The following is a 15417-nucleotide window of genomic DNA, read 5'->3' as shown; positions in this document are numbered from 1 at the left end:
AAAAGCAAAATGAAGGAATGGGATATAGAGTCAAAGAACCAAATGATTATTTATATGGACAGGTAGAAGATCAGTCACAAAGAAGTTCAGTAATTCATTTAAAAATGAAAACCTACTATAAATACAGTAAAGAACAGACTAAAGATACAAGCTCCAAGAAAATTTTGATGCAAAAGGACTGATTAATATTAATAGCTTTGGGTGTGCTCTGTGTTAGCAGACGGTTAAAACTAGGGAAAAGAGGTTAAGGTCAGAAAATATTTTACTGGTAGTAGGTGGGCAAGACTAACAACTTTTCCTTGTTCCCTCTTTCTTTGGCCTGCAATACTTGATAAATAAACAAAAAGCCCTATTCCTTTAATATTCTCAAAACTTTTACGAATGTTTATTAAAGAGATAACAACGTGGTACCAGAGTAAAAAGGCCTGTTGGAACTACTGCTTAGTCTTCATACACACAAGGCTAAAGTACTAATGTAGGTCACAGGCAGAATGTGTCTGCCAGAAGTCTATGATTCTGCCCGTTCAAAGTCTGTCATAACCGATCCCCACTTCTCAATCCTCAATCAGCTCTTATGAAGCTGAAAATCAGAAAGAAGGGGCAGCGCCTGTGGCTCAAGGAGTAGGGTGCCAGCCTCATATACCGGAGTTGGTGGGGTGAAACCCAGCCCTGGCCAAAAACTGCAAAAAAAAAAAAAAAAAATCAGAAAAAAAGCCCATTCAGACATCTATGCAATCAAGTTCTTTAATAAGAAATCCTGCAGGCTTGCTGAGAAACATCCAAAGGATCACTGACAATGCCTCATCTATCTACCCTGCCTGGTAAGAACCAAAGTGAGTCTTCTGAAGTACCTAGAATGGACCACAGTCTCCTTAGAGGGCTTGCTCAAAGTCACTGACATAATGGCAGACAACTTAGCCTTCAATATCAGAAGCCCATCATGACCCAAGTCAAGTTGTTTATTTTTTTTTTTAAAAGTTCATTTGTCTACTAAGAATAGAACTGATAAAACAATGATATACATAAAGAATGTATAACCTTAGGGGATATAAAAGAATGAAATGGGTAAACAGGTTGTTTACATTTAAAAAGACTTTACAATTAATCAGGTGAAAAATCTATATCCACGTGATAATAAATTATGATTAGAAAAGAAATGTGGCAAAAAAGAATAAGAAAATCTCTGCAGTAGTACTCTGATGTTTAAAAACACGGCTAGGTACCTGTAATCCTAGCACTCTGGGAGGACAAGGCAGCAGGATCCCTTGAGCTTAAGAGTTTGAGACCAGTGAGACAGTCTCTACTAAAAAGTAGAAAAATTAGCTAGGCATCATGGTGGCCACATGTAGTCCCAGCTGCTAGGGAGGCTGAGGCAGGAGGATCACCAGAACCCAGGAGTTTCAGGTTGCTGTGAGCTAGGATGATGCCACTGTACTCTAGCCTGGGCAAGAGTGAGACTCTGCCTCAAAAAAAAAAAAAAAAAAAGTCATATTCTAATTCCTAGTATGTCGGTATGGTCATTTAATTGGTTACAAGTTCTCTGAACCTTACTCTGTTTAGCTGTAAAATAACAGACTTATGGCTCGGCACCTGTGGCTCAAGCAGCTAAGGCACAAGCCACATACACTGAGCTGGTGGTTTCAAATCCAGCCCGGGCCCGCCAAACAACAAGGATGGTTGCACCCAAAAAATAGCCGGGCATTGTGGCAGGCACCTGTAGTCCCAGCTACTTGGGAGGTGGAGGCAGGAGAATTGCTTGAGCCCAGGAGTTGGAGATTGCTGTGAGCTGTGATGCCACAGCATTCTACCCAGGGCAACAGCTTGAGGCTCTGTCTCAAACAAACAAACAAACAAACAAAAAAAAGACTTAGGTCTACAATCTTTCCTACTGTTATGATTCTGTGATTCTTATGACAGAATAAGAGCAAATTACTAAGAAGAAAGCAATGAAAGAGAAAATAATGAAGGCATAACCAGCGTAAGTTTCAATAAGAAACGAAGACTTAAGCTGGGCTTTCATGACAAAGAATTAATGGAAGGGAAGAAAGGGGTATTATAAAACAGAACATAAACAAAAGCACAAAACTTTACCTGCCATCAACTATAGACTAGACACTGATGCTAAATGCTAGAAATATTTAAAAAAATATATTGCGATTTTTGGCCAGGGCTGGGTTTGAACCCACCACCTCTGGCATATGGGGCTGACACCCTACCTCTTTGAGCCACAGGCGCTGCCCTAAACTAGATATTTTATAATCTCAAGGTTGTCACGGTACTTGTGACAACCTACAACCCAAAAGGAAGACTTCACAGAGGAAATGACACAGGGCAAGCAGTTATATTCTTGAGCATGAAACAACATGCTCAACAGTAACAACAGTCAAACGCTTATCCATGCACAGTTACATAACACACTTCAGTGTACACTTATTTCCTAACAATATTATTGCATTGCATATTATCTACCTTTCTTCTAACCTTATATAAGTCACTGTAACTTTACCATTTAAACAGCTGATCCCTGAGTATTTTAGTATTCTCAAAATAACCCTTTTTAACATTTTAATCCATAAAAAAAGATTAATCCAAAATGTGGTAGTTTAAAAATGTGCATGCTCTTTCACCCAGCAACTTCCTTTATTTTAGAAATTTATCTTAAAGGAGAAAGAAATACATGATATAAGAATTTACCTACAAATATGTTCATCTTAGTATTGTTTGTAACACTGAAACATTGAAAATGACCTAAATATAATTTAAGATGAATAAATTGAAAAAACTTTTAAAATATGCTTACAATGGAATATCACAAAGCCATTAATGTCAAAACATGTACTTGTTGACATGGAAGATGCCCATCAAACAGGGATAAATCATTAAAAAAAGCAGGTTACCAAATATCATGATACCATTTTGATATGTAAAAATACTTACATACTTACACATAAGTTTATGTGTATATGGTACACATATGCATACACACACATTACACATTTATGTAAAAGGTTTTGAAAACAGAATCCAGAGTTCAAACTCCATTCTTAAAAACTGGGTAAATCATCTTGCCTCTCTGAACTTTAGCTTCTTAATCTCTAAAAAACGATTCTATAAAATCCTTAAGGATTAAATAGATACATACATATGAATATAACACTTCATCTTCTAGCTATCAAAACACAGGTGGTAAGCAGTACTATCATTAACAGGTAATCTATTAAGAAATATTAACCTTGTGACAGTGTGCAAAAAGTGATCAACTATTTTGTTTTAAGATTCTCCATAAATACGAAAAATTACACATATTATGTACCAATTAAAAAGAAGACAAGCCAAAGTTATAGTCCAGAACAGAGATTTGTACTCACCAGGATACAATGTAAATTTGTTAAATTCACAACCTCACAGACAGTTTTTATTCTATCTATTAATCTGGCAAAATAGTTGACCATTTCTTCCCTTTTAATTATTTTTGCATATCGAGGGAAAGTAGGTGGAAGTAGCCTCTGGTTAACAAGGGGCTCAAAACCCATCATAATCGGATGATCTATAAAGAAAAAGAAGGTAAGATTTCTCAGTGTTTCTCTGAATTTTAAATCACAAATGCAAAAGAAAAAATGCAAGTTTCAAAAGCCTTTCCAATTCTTTTTTTTTTTTCTGAGACAGAGTCTCAAGCTGTTGCCCTGGGTAGAGTGCCGTGGCCTCACAGCTCACAGCAACCTCCAACTCCTGAGCTCAAGCGATTCTCCTGCCTCCGCCTCCCAAGCAGCGGGGACTACAGGTGCCCACTACAATGCCCAGCTATTTTTTGGTTTCAGCTGTCATTGTTGTTTGGCTGAGCCAGCCTTTCCGATTCTAATCATAAAAGCCTCTAAATAGATTTTATAACTTAATATAACCATATGTACAGGTTTTTAGAAAATCAAATGAGCAGATTTAGTAACCTAAAATCATACTTCCTACCTACAGGGAAGTAGTAGTAGTAGTGATGAAGTTTTCTATCTCAAAATGAACTTCAAAACAAGAATGAGATAAAATAGAGTTAGTATAGTGTAATTCTCTCAAAAAAAGGAGAATGTTACGCCAACTATGAATTGTGAAGAACAGTAAAATGGAAACATTTCTCTTCCCCTCAATTACTGAATAGTAGAATCAATTTAAACTTAGCTATATAATAATTTAGACTAGCAGAGCAGCACAGCCCTCGGCCCTCAATGAGTCTGGAATGTATTTGGTTCAAAGATGTGATTACAGAAACCCACAATGCTTTAAAGAAAATACTACAAGAGACTTAAGAGTGAGTTTCTTTTTCTCATTCTCTGTCTACTGACGATGTCACTTTTCACAATAGTGCAAGCTCCATACCAAGTCTTTCTCAACTAAAAATCTAAAATGAAGTATATTCCTGAAATGAGATGTGATTAAGAACTTTGGATTCAAAGTTCTGCTGGGCTATAAAAAGGCTACAACCTAAAGAAAAAAATTGTTTCTGATGTCAATGAAAGATAAAATTAAAGCTGAATAAGTGTCATTATTAAGAATGAGAAGAATAACAATCAAATTATAAAAATGTCCCAGAGATATACATCATAATTTCTTTAGGACTATGTAAATAAAGATGTCTCCTCAGGGTTCTTGGCCTTCTTTCTCTTCTCCTTACTAAATCCTTCCTAAGTAAGAGGTTGAAATTACTTATTTTAATGTAAATTCAAATTTAACTGATAACTCCAAGACTAAATCTTTGGCTCACAATCTTTCTACTTAGTGCCAAATCTATGATTTCAAACTGTATAATAACATTTCTACCTTGGTATGGCATATCACCTCATTTCCAAAACTACCTATATCTTTCCCCTAACATTGTTCCTCCTCTTATATTCATTTTCTTGCTCAATAAAATGGCCCACTATTCTTACAATTGCTTAAGTTGGAAACCTCTCTCACCCTTTAATGTTTAAGTTCATCAGTCAGTAAGTCTTAAGGACTTTAATTCCTAAAATCTACTGAATCTGTCCTTCCTCTTCATTCTTAACACCACTGCCAACAGCCTAACTGTATTGACTACTCCCTCACTAAAGTAATCCTGTACATTCCTACCTCAGTTGTTTCATGTAAAAGCACAGCCTGACTTCATTCTCCTAATCCAAAAATTTTGTTGACTTTTTAATCACACACAGCATGGGTAGAGAAGTCGAAGGTACTTTACAATTTTCTACCATTCCCACAGAAAATAATTTCGTACCCCAGTGGAAACTGCATTATCATATTGATTCTATGGGAACTATTTTACAAATCTGTAAATTGTAGGTAACTGACACCCATCCAAATTTCATCCTTTCTAGTATAGATTTATTCAATTCCTGCCCATTCCTGCCCATTTTTTTTTGAAAAAAAACCCATTTTTGTTTCCATTTGCAATTTATTTCAACATTACTTTATATAAATCTGTATTGCTTTTAATTTTCATTTAAATAGTTATAACATCAAATAAATTTAATAAAATCTTCAACATTTTTATAGCTATATGAGAGTCATGGGTTTATCTTTACTGAAAATCATCTTTTTAACACTTCCTGTTCCCTAAGTACTGTAAAGCATTAAGCAAACACAGTGATTCACAAATATCACACTCTCTATACTTCTTTACTTTTACACAAACTATTCCTCTACCTGTAAAACCTACTCCATATTCTTAGCCTAGCAGACGTAACACAGCTTGAATGCTCTCTCCTTCACAATCCTCCAGTAGTATTTTGTACATACACTACTACACTGTGTGGGGCTGTGTCACTTGCCCTTTGAAAGCAAGAACTGGCTTCATTTAGAACTAACATAAAAGTAGTCATGCCAATCCTGTAAGAAGCTTCTTCACCATACCAATGTGAATACTTTTGGGGCTTTAATGATAAACACATAGAATCTAGATGCTCACTGCATTACCCTTACTTTCTCTCAAAATACTCTAAATGCATATGAAATTATTATCTATCTATTTTATATATATATATATATTTTTTTTTTTTTTTTTTTTTGAGACAGAGCCTCAAGCTGTTGCCCTGGGTAGAGTTGCCGAGGCATCATAGCTCACGGCAACCTCCAACTCCTGGGCTGAAGTGATTCTCCTGCCTCCACCTCCCAAGTAGCTGGGACTACAGGCGCCCACCACAACACCTGGCTATTTTTTGGTTGCAGCCATCATTGTTGTTTGGTGGGCCCAGGCTGGATTTGAACCCACCAGCTCAGGTGTATGTGGCTGGCACCTTAGCTGCTTGAACCACAGGTGCCCAGCCTATCTAGAAATATTTTTGTTCTTAATATATACATTTTTAGGCCTTAAATCACAAGTAGAAAATTAAATGGATAATAGCTATTCATGAAACTCTGTAAGGAAAAGAAGTAAATAGTAATTGGAAACAAATATGTTCCATACACATTCATATTTAATTGATTAATTAATTTATTTTTTGAGACAGAGTTTCACTTTGTCCCCCTTAGTAGAGTACTATGGCGTCATAGCTCACAGCAACCTCAAACTCTTGGGTTCAAGCAGTTCTCTTGCTTCAGCCTTCCAAGTCGCTGGGACTACAGGTGCCCACCACAACACCCAGCTATTTTAAGAGACAGGGTTTCTGGCTCAGCTGGTCTCAAATCTGTGAGCTCAGGCAATCCACCCGCCTTGGCCTCCCAGGGTGCTAGGATTACTGGTGTGAGTGACTGCACCCAGCTTACATTCGTTTTTATAGAAATTGAATAGGGTCCAGCACTGAGGCTCATATCTATAATCCTAGCACTTTGGGAGGCCAAAGCAGAAGGATTATTTGAGCTCAGGAGTTTGAGACCAGCATGCGCAAAAATGAGATTCCACTTTTACTAAAAATAGAAAAAATGAACTGGGTGTTGTGGTGGGTGTCTGTAGTCCCAGCTACTCGAGAGGCTGAGGCAGGAGGATTGCTCAGTCCAAAAATTTAAGGTTGCTAGGCTGATACCATAATATCCTAGCCTGGAGCAACAGAGTGAGACACTGTTTCAAAAAAACAAAAAACAAAAAAAGTGCAATATAAAGTATTAATGTGTGAAACTAATTCAGCTGTCCTGCACACTGTAGAGTGTTTAGCATTATCTCTGACCTCTTCTTACTAGGTGGCTTTGGCATCCTTTATTGTGAAAATCCTTATTGTAAAAATCAAATATGGATCCAGACATTGCCAAATATCCCTGAGAGGCCCCAGGTGAGAAACACTGGTCCAGACAAATACAGTAAGAATTACAATTCAGTGCATAACAAAAAACACTTAATCCTTGGAAAAATTAGAGGAAAGACTTTTTAGAAGAAGTGAAGTCTAAGGAAAGACCTAAATGATGAGAAGTTAAGTCATTCAACAGACAAAATGCTCCTCAGGACAAAGTTTCCATGCACATTAAAAGTCTAGAAGATAGAGAATATGGCTTTCTTTCTTTCTTCCTTAGGGAGCTACAATTTTCCAAGACCCAGCTTCTCCAAACTTAGCGAATAAGAATAGACACATATTGGCTCAGCGCCTGTGGCTCAAGCGGCTTGGGGTGCCTGCCACATACACCTGAGCTGGCAGGTTCAAATCCAGCCCGGGCCACCAAACAACAATGATGGCTGCAACAAAAGATAGCCGGGGGTCGTGGCAGGCACCTGTGGTCCCAGCTACTTGAGGCGGAGGCAGGAGAATCGCTTGAGCCCAGGAGTTGGAGCTTGTTGTGAGCTGTGATGCCATAGCACTCTACCCAGGGCAACAGCTTGAGGCTCTGTCTCAAAAAAAAAAAAAAAAAAGAATAGACACATACAAATAAACTGGAAACAAAGTTCTTATGTATAAACTAAGAAGTAATCTGTATGCTCCTCTGAATTCTCTGTATATTTAAAACTTTTCCCCACATCATTCTGGACATTGTCCATATGGCTATTAATTACTACTTTTATTAATAAATCTCAGCTGTTGTTCAATCTCAGGCAGAGGATGTCTATACAAGACATCTTATGTTGCTTGACTAGAAAAGAGAGTAAGCACCAAGATATAATGAAAGATCAAAGTCATTATTCAGGAAATAAACTAAAGTTGAATAGGAGAGGGGCTAAAACGTAACCAACAGTTTGCATTTGGTTTCAAGGCAACAGAAACTATGAAAAGTGAAAAGAAGCATTATCAGACCCAATGCCCTCCCAGAATAAACTACTCTAACATTTTCCTGTTTTCCTTCATATTGCTGGCACACTATCTCAGACCGTCTCATATTAAAATACCCTAAACAGGCTCTGATGCCCCGTAATAAGCTCAGAAAGTATTATAATCTGTATCACTTCCTACCTAGCATATGCTCAATTAACTTTTCCTGAATTGAACTGGATACAAATTAAATAATAATTTCTAGGCTTCCTTCTGATACTATAAGTCTGTAGGCATACGCAAATTATCTTGGCTTTCCTGTTAAAATACTTCATATATGAAGTGCTACAAACCAGTTAGTATAAGAATGCCAAATTTTCCCCTCACACTTGCACTCTCTTAGAAATAAAAGTATATAAACACTATTTCCAAAACATTACACACACTGGTCTAAAGTATATGAATTACTAAAATTTCTGTTAGATCACTGGTCTTCATAACTATAGCAGAAAAGTATTAACAACAGCACTAGGTCATTGGATAGAAGTTTTCTTTTTGATATACAGTAGGTGTACATATCTTTATCTCAAAAATGTATCCTTTCTTTGTTTTGAGAACACTTCAATTCTGCTCTTCCAGCTATTTTGAAACACACGACAATTTATAGTTAAGTATAATCTCCCTAGTATACTACCAAATAATGGAACTTACTCTTCCTAACTGTATTTTGGTACCCATTAACCAACTTCTCCCCATCCTTCTCTTCCCCCAGCATAAAAGGTAAAAAGATTTAGTAACATTGCACTCTGGTTTTACTGAGCAAAGTTATTCTAAAAGTAAATTAGATGTGAAAATTAAAGATGAGCATTAGTCAGAAGAGATGGACATTATGTAATATTTATTCAATACACCTCTCGTAAGTTAAAAACTCAATTTATAGTTAGGTTTATTAAAATAATGGGTTTTGGCTGCCCTAAAGTTAGAAGGAATTTGGGGAAACAATGCAGAAGCTACTGCATTGTTCAGGTATGTTTAGGTATGTTAATTCTGCACTTCTTGGCTATTCGATTTTTTTATAAAAAGTTGTGACATTACGCTAAGTAAAATAAGCAAGATACAAAAGGACAAATAATGTATGATTCTACTCAAATGAGGTACCCAGAATAGTGAAATTCAAAGAGACAAAGTTTTAACAGAATAGTGGCTGTGGGGAGGAATGAATGAAGAGTCACTCTTCAAAGGGTACAGAATTTCAGTTGAGAAGATGAAAAGTTCTGAAGATGAATGGTGGTGGTACTTAACGGCTAGTAAATTGTATACTTTAGTAAAAATGGTATTATGTCATGTACATTTTATCATAATAAAAAAATGTTATAAAAGAGTATTAAACCACAACTGTAAGCCTCAATATTCTACCCTAATGACTGGCCAGATGTAAATCTACACATTTTGACATTTTGAGTTTACTAATTTTGAACAGGTAATACTTGGAAATGATTTTAAAAGTTTCAAATACAACAAAAGAGTATACTCCTGCCCACTTGTGATCTCCAGTTTACGTCCTGAGAACTAAGCACTACTCTAAGTTTTCTTCTTTGTGTGTTAATACCCCTTTTCTAATTTTACTGAGGTGTAATGGTCATACAATACGATACAAACATTAAATATGTACAGTTCAATGTTTTGAAAAATATGTACAACCATATAAACACCACATCAAAACATTGCTTATGCCCTTTGTCAGTCAATCACTTCCATACCCAGCAACCTTGGAACTTGTCTCTATAGTCTTTCTTACTTTTAAACAAAAATTCACACATTCATACTCTCTTGTATCTGACTTCTTTTGCTTAACATGTTTCCAAGATTTATCCATTATGTTGCATGATTTATTAATACTTCACTCCTTTCGGTCACTGATAAATACTGATCAACCATTATCTGTCCATTCACATACCAAAACTATCAACACAGTTTTTTTTCTTTTTTGCTTTAAGGTGAACTTTTTTCTTCTGAAACCATCTCAAAACTTCACAGTAGATCTTCAAGTCCTGTCAATACCAAATCACCGCTATTATTTTCAATGCTAATCCTACAAAAAACATACTCTTATATGATCACAATCATCAGAATTAAGAAACTGACCATTTACCACCATCTAATTCTCAGACCTCATTCAAGTTCTGCAAATTGTTCAAATCCATGTCAAAATCACAAGTTACATTTAATTTCATTCTCTCTTATTCTGCTTCAACCTGAACAGTTCTTGGGTCTTTCCTTGATTTCTATGATACTGACATCTTAGAAGACTAAAAAATTAGTAATTCTGCATACTGCCTTTTAATGTGGGGTTGTCTCGTTTTCTCAAGATACAAATTATGAATATATCACAGAAGTGATGCTACACTCCCACCACTGTCTTATCAGCAAATTGATGATTTGACTCATTACTGCTGATGTTAACTTTGATCACTTAATTAAGGAGGTATCCAACAGGCCACTTCACTGTACTCTTTTACACTTCTGTAATTAATATTTGGGGGACCCAGGGGTCACCAACATAAATATGTTCATCATAATTAAACTGCCTATTTATATCAGTATGGAATGGCTTCCTCTTTTAGTCAAGTTATGATCTGTCAGAATTCTTTACTTTGATACTCAAGTTTTCCATAATTTGGCCTGTGTAAGCACCTCTTCCAGTTGTTTTGAGGATCTAACTGACATGTTCCTAGCATTCCTTGAGTGTTTATTCACTTCTGAAATAAGTTGTTTTAGGTTCGCATTGTTCTTATGTTGCCCCAGGCTTGGAACCAGCCAGTTCTCCAAAATGCCCTAAATGCATTTAGCGGTCAATGGTCTTTAAGAAACAAGATGTGGATGCTAGCATACTCACTTATATGGGGTTACCACTGGTTCTCAGGATCTCTCTAGATCAGGAGTATGCAACCTAAAGCCCCTGGGCTGCATGCTGATCTCGGAAGGACTTTTTTTGGTTTATCTGTTATGTCAGATATCATGAAAAGTATGCATGGACCTATTTTTTGCTAATCAGCTTTCATTAGTGTTTGTGTACTTCATGTGTGGCCAACAACAACTCTTTTTCTTTTTTTTTAAGCAAAAAGGCATTTATTATGGGGAATAGCAAACTTATTGGAAGGGCTGGAAGAGAGACCTCTAGGCTGGGCCTCTGGAGAATGCAGTAAAACCAATGAACAACAACTCTTCTTCTTCCATTGGGTAGCAGAGAAAAAATAAAAAAAAGATCGAACACTCCTTCATGACAGACCTAGAAAATCTATGTAGTTACATGGATATACACGTTTACATACATACCTATCATACACATGTTAACATGTCTACATCAATCTATATATATTAGAAACCATCAGCTTACAACCATACCCTTAATTTTAATCCAATACCACAGAATTCAATCTCTTTCAATTCCCTAACTCTGAGAAACTTGGCACTATAATGATTCTCAATTCATTTATATGTATGACCAATTCCCCTATATGTAATCAATCTTGGCATTCATTTCTAGGAGTGCTGTAACAAATTACTACAAATTGGGTGGATTAAAACATTTATTCTGTCATAGAAGTTCAACATCAGTTTCAGTGCATGTCAATAGGGTAGCACTCTGTCCGAAGGTTATGGAGGAGAATCCATTGCTTGCCTCTTCCAGATTCTAGTAGCAATTGTCATTTCTTTCCTTAGAGTTGTATCATGCCAATGATGGTCTTCACATCACCTTCTCATGTTCTGTGTGTCAAATATTTGTCTACCTCTCTTTTAGAAGAATACTTACGATGATGATATTCAGGGCCACCCAGATAATCCAATATTATCTCATTATAATAACCACAAGTTAATCACAACTGTAAAGACCTCTTTTGCTAAATAAAGTAATAATTACAGGTTCTAAGAATTAGGTTCTTGATATTTGGGGGGGGCATCATTCAGCCTACTACAATCTCTTATTACTAATATGCAAGGCAACCATGACTTCTACTACATTTGGAGGTCATCCCTGCAGAGATGCTTTACTCACTCTATCTAAGCTCTGATACCCCATGCCAGGACATCTTTCTGCCTGGAAGCTTTTCCTTCATCTGCTTAGGCTACAACTTCCCACATGGGGTAACTTTCCACACAAACACCCTTGTCTTCCTGCTTAGTTACACTTTGACATCCCCTACTATCCTGTCCTCTTGGATAGACAGCTCTTCACTTATGATCTGACACCCAACATCCTTTCAACATGCTTACGCTGTGAAACCTTGTCCAGGGTACTACCATATAGAGGTGCCCTCTTTACCTGGCTTGGTCTCTGATAGCCCTGCACACAGCTGCCTCCATTAATCTACCTGGCTCTAGCACTTTATGGCAAGCCCCTCCAACATGAGTATGTCTTTCTTACCCAGCCCGGGCTCCCATCCCCATGCTTCCCTCTTCTCCATTCTTTAGAAACTTCAGGCTCCAAAACCCAGCACTATGCTGCTTCCCCATAGACTCCTTTTTCAAGCTACTGAGGCTCTTGACACACAGTGCCAGTTTGCTCCCACATAGTTCCTCTCTCCATCCCATCTAGGCTTAGGGCACCCAAGTTCAGCTGCCCTCCTGTATATCCTTCTCACCTTACTTGGGAAGTAGTGAATCCAAATGTGTTGAATGCTGATTTGAAGAACTCTGAAACAAGGATAATTGTTGCTTTATTTATTTATTTTGAGACAAAGTCTCTGTTGCCCTGGGTAGAGGGTCATGGTGCCATAGCTCACAGAAATCTTAAACTCTTGGGCTCAAGAGATCCACTTGCCTCAGCCTCCTGAGTAGCTGGGACTATAGGCACACACCCGCCACAACACCCAATTACTTTTTTTTTTTTTTTTTAGTGCAGACAGGGTCTTGCTCTTGCTCAGGCTGGTCTTGAACTCCTATACTCAAGTGATCCACCTGCCTTGGCCTCCCAGAGTGCTAGTTAGGATTAGAGATGTGTGCCACTGCACCCAGCCAATTGTTGCTTTAGATCTTAAGTAATTTATTGGGCTATATCTTACTATATCAATTTTCCATGAAACACATTATAGCCTCTCCATTGTATCTATGAATTTAGTTCTTTCTCCTTTCTACAAACGTCTCATATTTTAAATTCTTTTTACTTGTTTCGTTACTAATTCACTTCTGAAAAGACATCAATTATAAGTATATTAAATCTTCTTTATTTATTTACTTATTTTGGAGACAGTCTCACTCTATTGCCTTAGGCTAAAGGGCCATGACATCATAGCTCACAGAAACCTCAAACCTTTGGGCTCAAGCGATCTACTTGCCTTAGCTTCCCAAGTAGCTGGGACTATAGGCAACCAGCACAAGACCCAGTTTTTCTAGTTTAGTAGAGAAGGGGTCTTGCTCTTGCTTAGGGTGGTCTCAAACTCTTGAGTTCGAGCAATCCACCTGCCTCGCCCTCCCAGAGAGTTAGAATTATGGGCATGAGCTACCATACGTGGCCTATATTAAATCTTTTGGAGTTATTATTTTCTAATATTTCAAATCTCCTTTGTTTACACCCATTTTATTTGGTTTATTTCTTCAGCCTTGATCTCCATAACCTTTATAGCTTTTCAGGAATGTGTAGAATACTTTTTACTTTCCTTTTAGGATTTTTCTCTGGATTGTTCTCCCTGTCTCTACTTGCTTACTTTACTCCCCATCTTCTATTATTCATTATTTCTTTCTTTGGTCTTAATATTTTCACTTTCTGCTCTTGTTCTATAGAGGCCATTTTATTTTTTAATACATTCTTTGAATTTTTGTAGAAAAATGTTCCCAGATTATGATCTTCATTTGGTTTTTTGTTTTCCTTTTTTCTTTGCTCATTTTCTGGGAATATGTACATGAAAATACTGTGCAGTTTCCTTTTTTGATTATAACATCATGAAGCAGTACTTCTTGAACCTGTTTTTGGCATTAGAATATTACTTTAGACTAGTAGGAAAAGCCTCACTGACTTGCCATAAGCCAAATGTGATGTGCTTGTGGGAGCATGCAGGAGTGGTTATCCTCCTCTCTCTTTCACTGACAAAGATGACCAATTAATAGGCTATGACATCCACAGTATCTTCACCATCACCCAGCAGAAACAAAGATAGAATATCTGCATATTTTTTCTGGTAGAGCCCCACATCCTTTGTCACATAGGTTCCTACTGTCAGATTAAGTATTCTACATACATGATTATTCTACAAGAATTCCTGGTTTTGTCCTGTGCATTATGCCAACTAGTTTGGAAAACACTGTCCTTTGCAGGGGTCTACTTATGTTTATAGCAAGAAAATCTAGGTGTTCATTCTTTTGTGTGTGTGTGTGTGTGTGTGTGTGTGTGTGTTTTGGGCCGGGGCTAGGTTTGAACCCACCACCTCCGGCATATGGGACCGGCACCCTACTCCTTAAGCCACAGGCACTGCCCCTGTTCATTCTTAATATTCTTTCTCCTGGTCCCACTGTGTTTGGCAGCCCTTTATTTTGATTCATATTGTGTTTCACATTTCCTAAAACAATGGAAGGATTCTCTTTCTCACATCCCTTATTATAGCTTTCAGTTGGTATTGGGAAATGGAAGCATCATAGTCATCTTCACTGTATCACCACTAAACCAGAAGTCATCTAGATTAGACATACATAACTACACACGTACGGATGTATGTGGACTTTTTAAAAAGAAGACATCATCATGAATTAAAAGAGTAAACATCTCAAATTCCTGGCATTAGCACACCATGATCTAGTACTCTCTAATGGTGTATGACTTTAAAATGAAGTCAGCTCCACCTCTCTTGAATAACATACACTGACAAGCAGGGCAAATTAAGCCAACTGGGTGTGGTGGCTCATGCCTGTAATCCTAGTACTCTGGGAAGCTGAGGTGGGTGGATTGCCTGAGCTCACAGGTTTGAGTCCTTCCTGAACCAGAACAAGACCCTGTCTCTAAAAATAGCCAGGCATCATGGTGGGCACCAGTAGTCCCAGCTCCTTGGGAGGCTGAGGCAAGAGAATTGCTTGAGTGCAAAAGTTTGAGGTTGCTATGAGCTATGACGCCACAGCACCTACAAAGGGCTACAAAGTAAGACTCTGTCTTAAAAAAAAAAAAAAAAAAAAAAAGAGGCCATATTATAGTATAGATGTACCAACATATTTTAAATTGCATTTTACTACATTTTTAATACAAATTTTTAAATTTAGTTTTCAGTCATACATGTATGTAGCTCAAGAAATCAAC

At 37.2% G+C, this 15417-nt stretch overlaps 1 protein-coding gene across 3 annotated transcripts in view; it reads right to left on the bottom strand.

Annotated features, from left to right (window-relative positions):
* Window positions 1-15417, bottom strand: part of NAA35 (N-alpha-acetyltransferase 35, NatC auxiliary subunit) — a 105584-nt gene that overhangs the window by 33497 nt on the left and 56670 nt on the right. For all 3 annotated transcript variants that reach the window (XM_053576890.1, XM_053576899.1, XM_053576908.1), the window contains exon 12: window positions 3369-3547. In XM_053576890.1, coding sequence (XP_053432865.1) covers window positions 3369-3547 — 179 coding nt within the window. The remainder of the gene's footprint in view (window positions 1-3368; window positions 3548-15417) is intronic.

This window comes from Nycticebus coucang, chromosome 2 (assembly GCF_027406575.1).
Source record: "Nycticebus coucang isolate mNycCou1 chromosome 2, mNycCou1.pri, whole genome shotgun sequence".
Classification (NCBI taxonomy): domain Eukaryota; kingdom Metazoa; phylum Chordata; class Mammalia; order Primates; family Lorisidae; genus Nycticebus; species Nycticebus coucang.
This window is presented reverse-complemented; position numbering and strand designations above follow the sequence as displayed.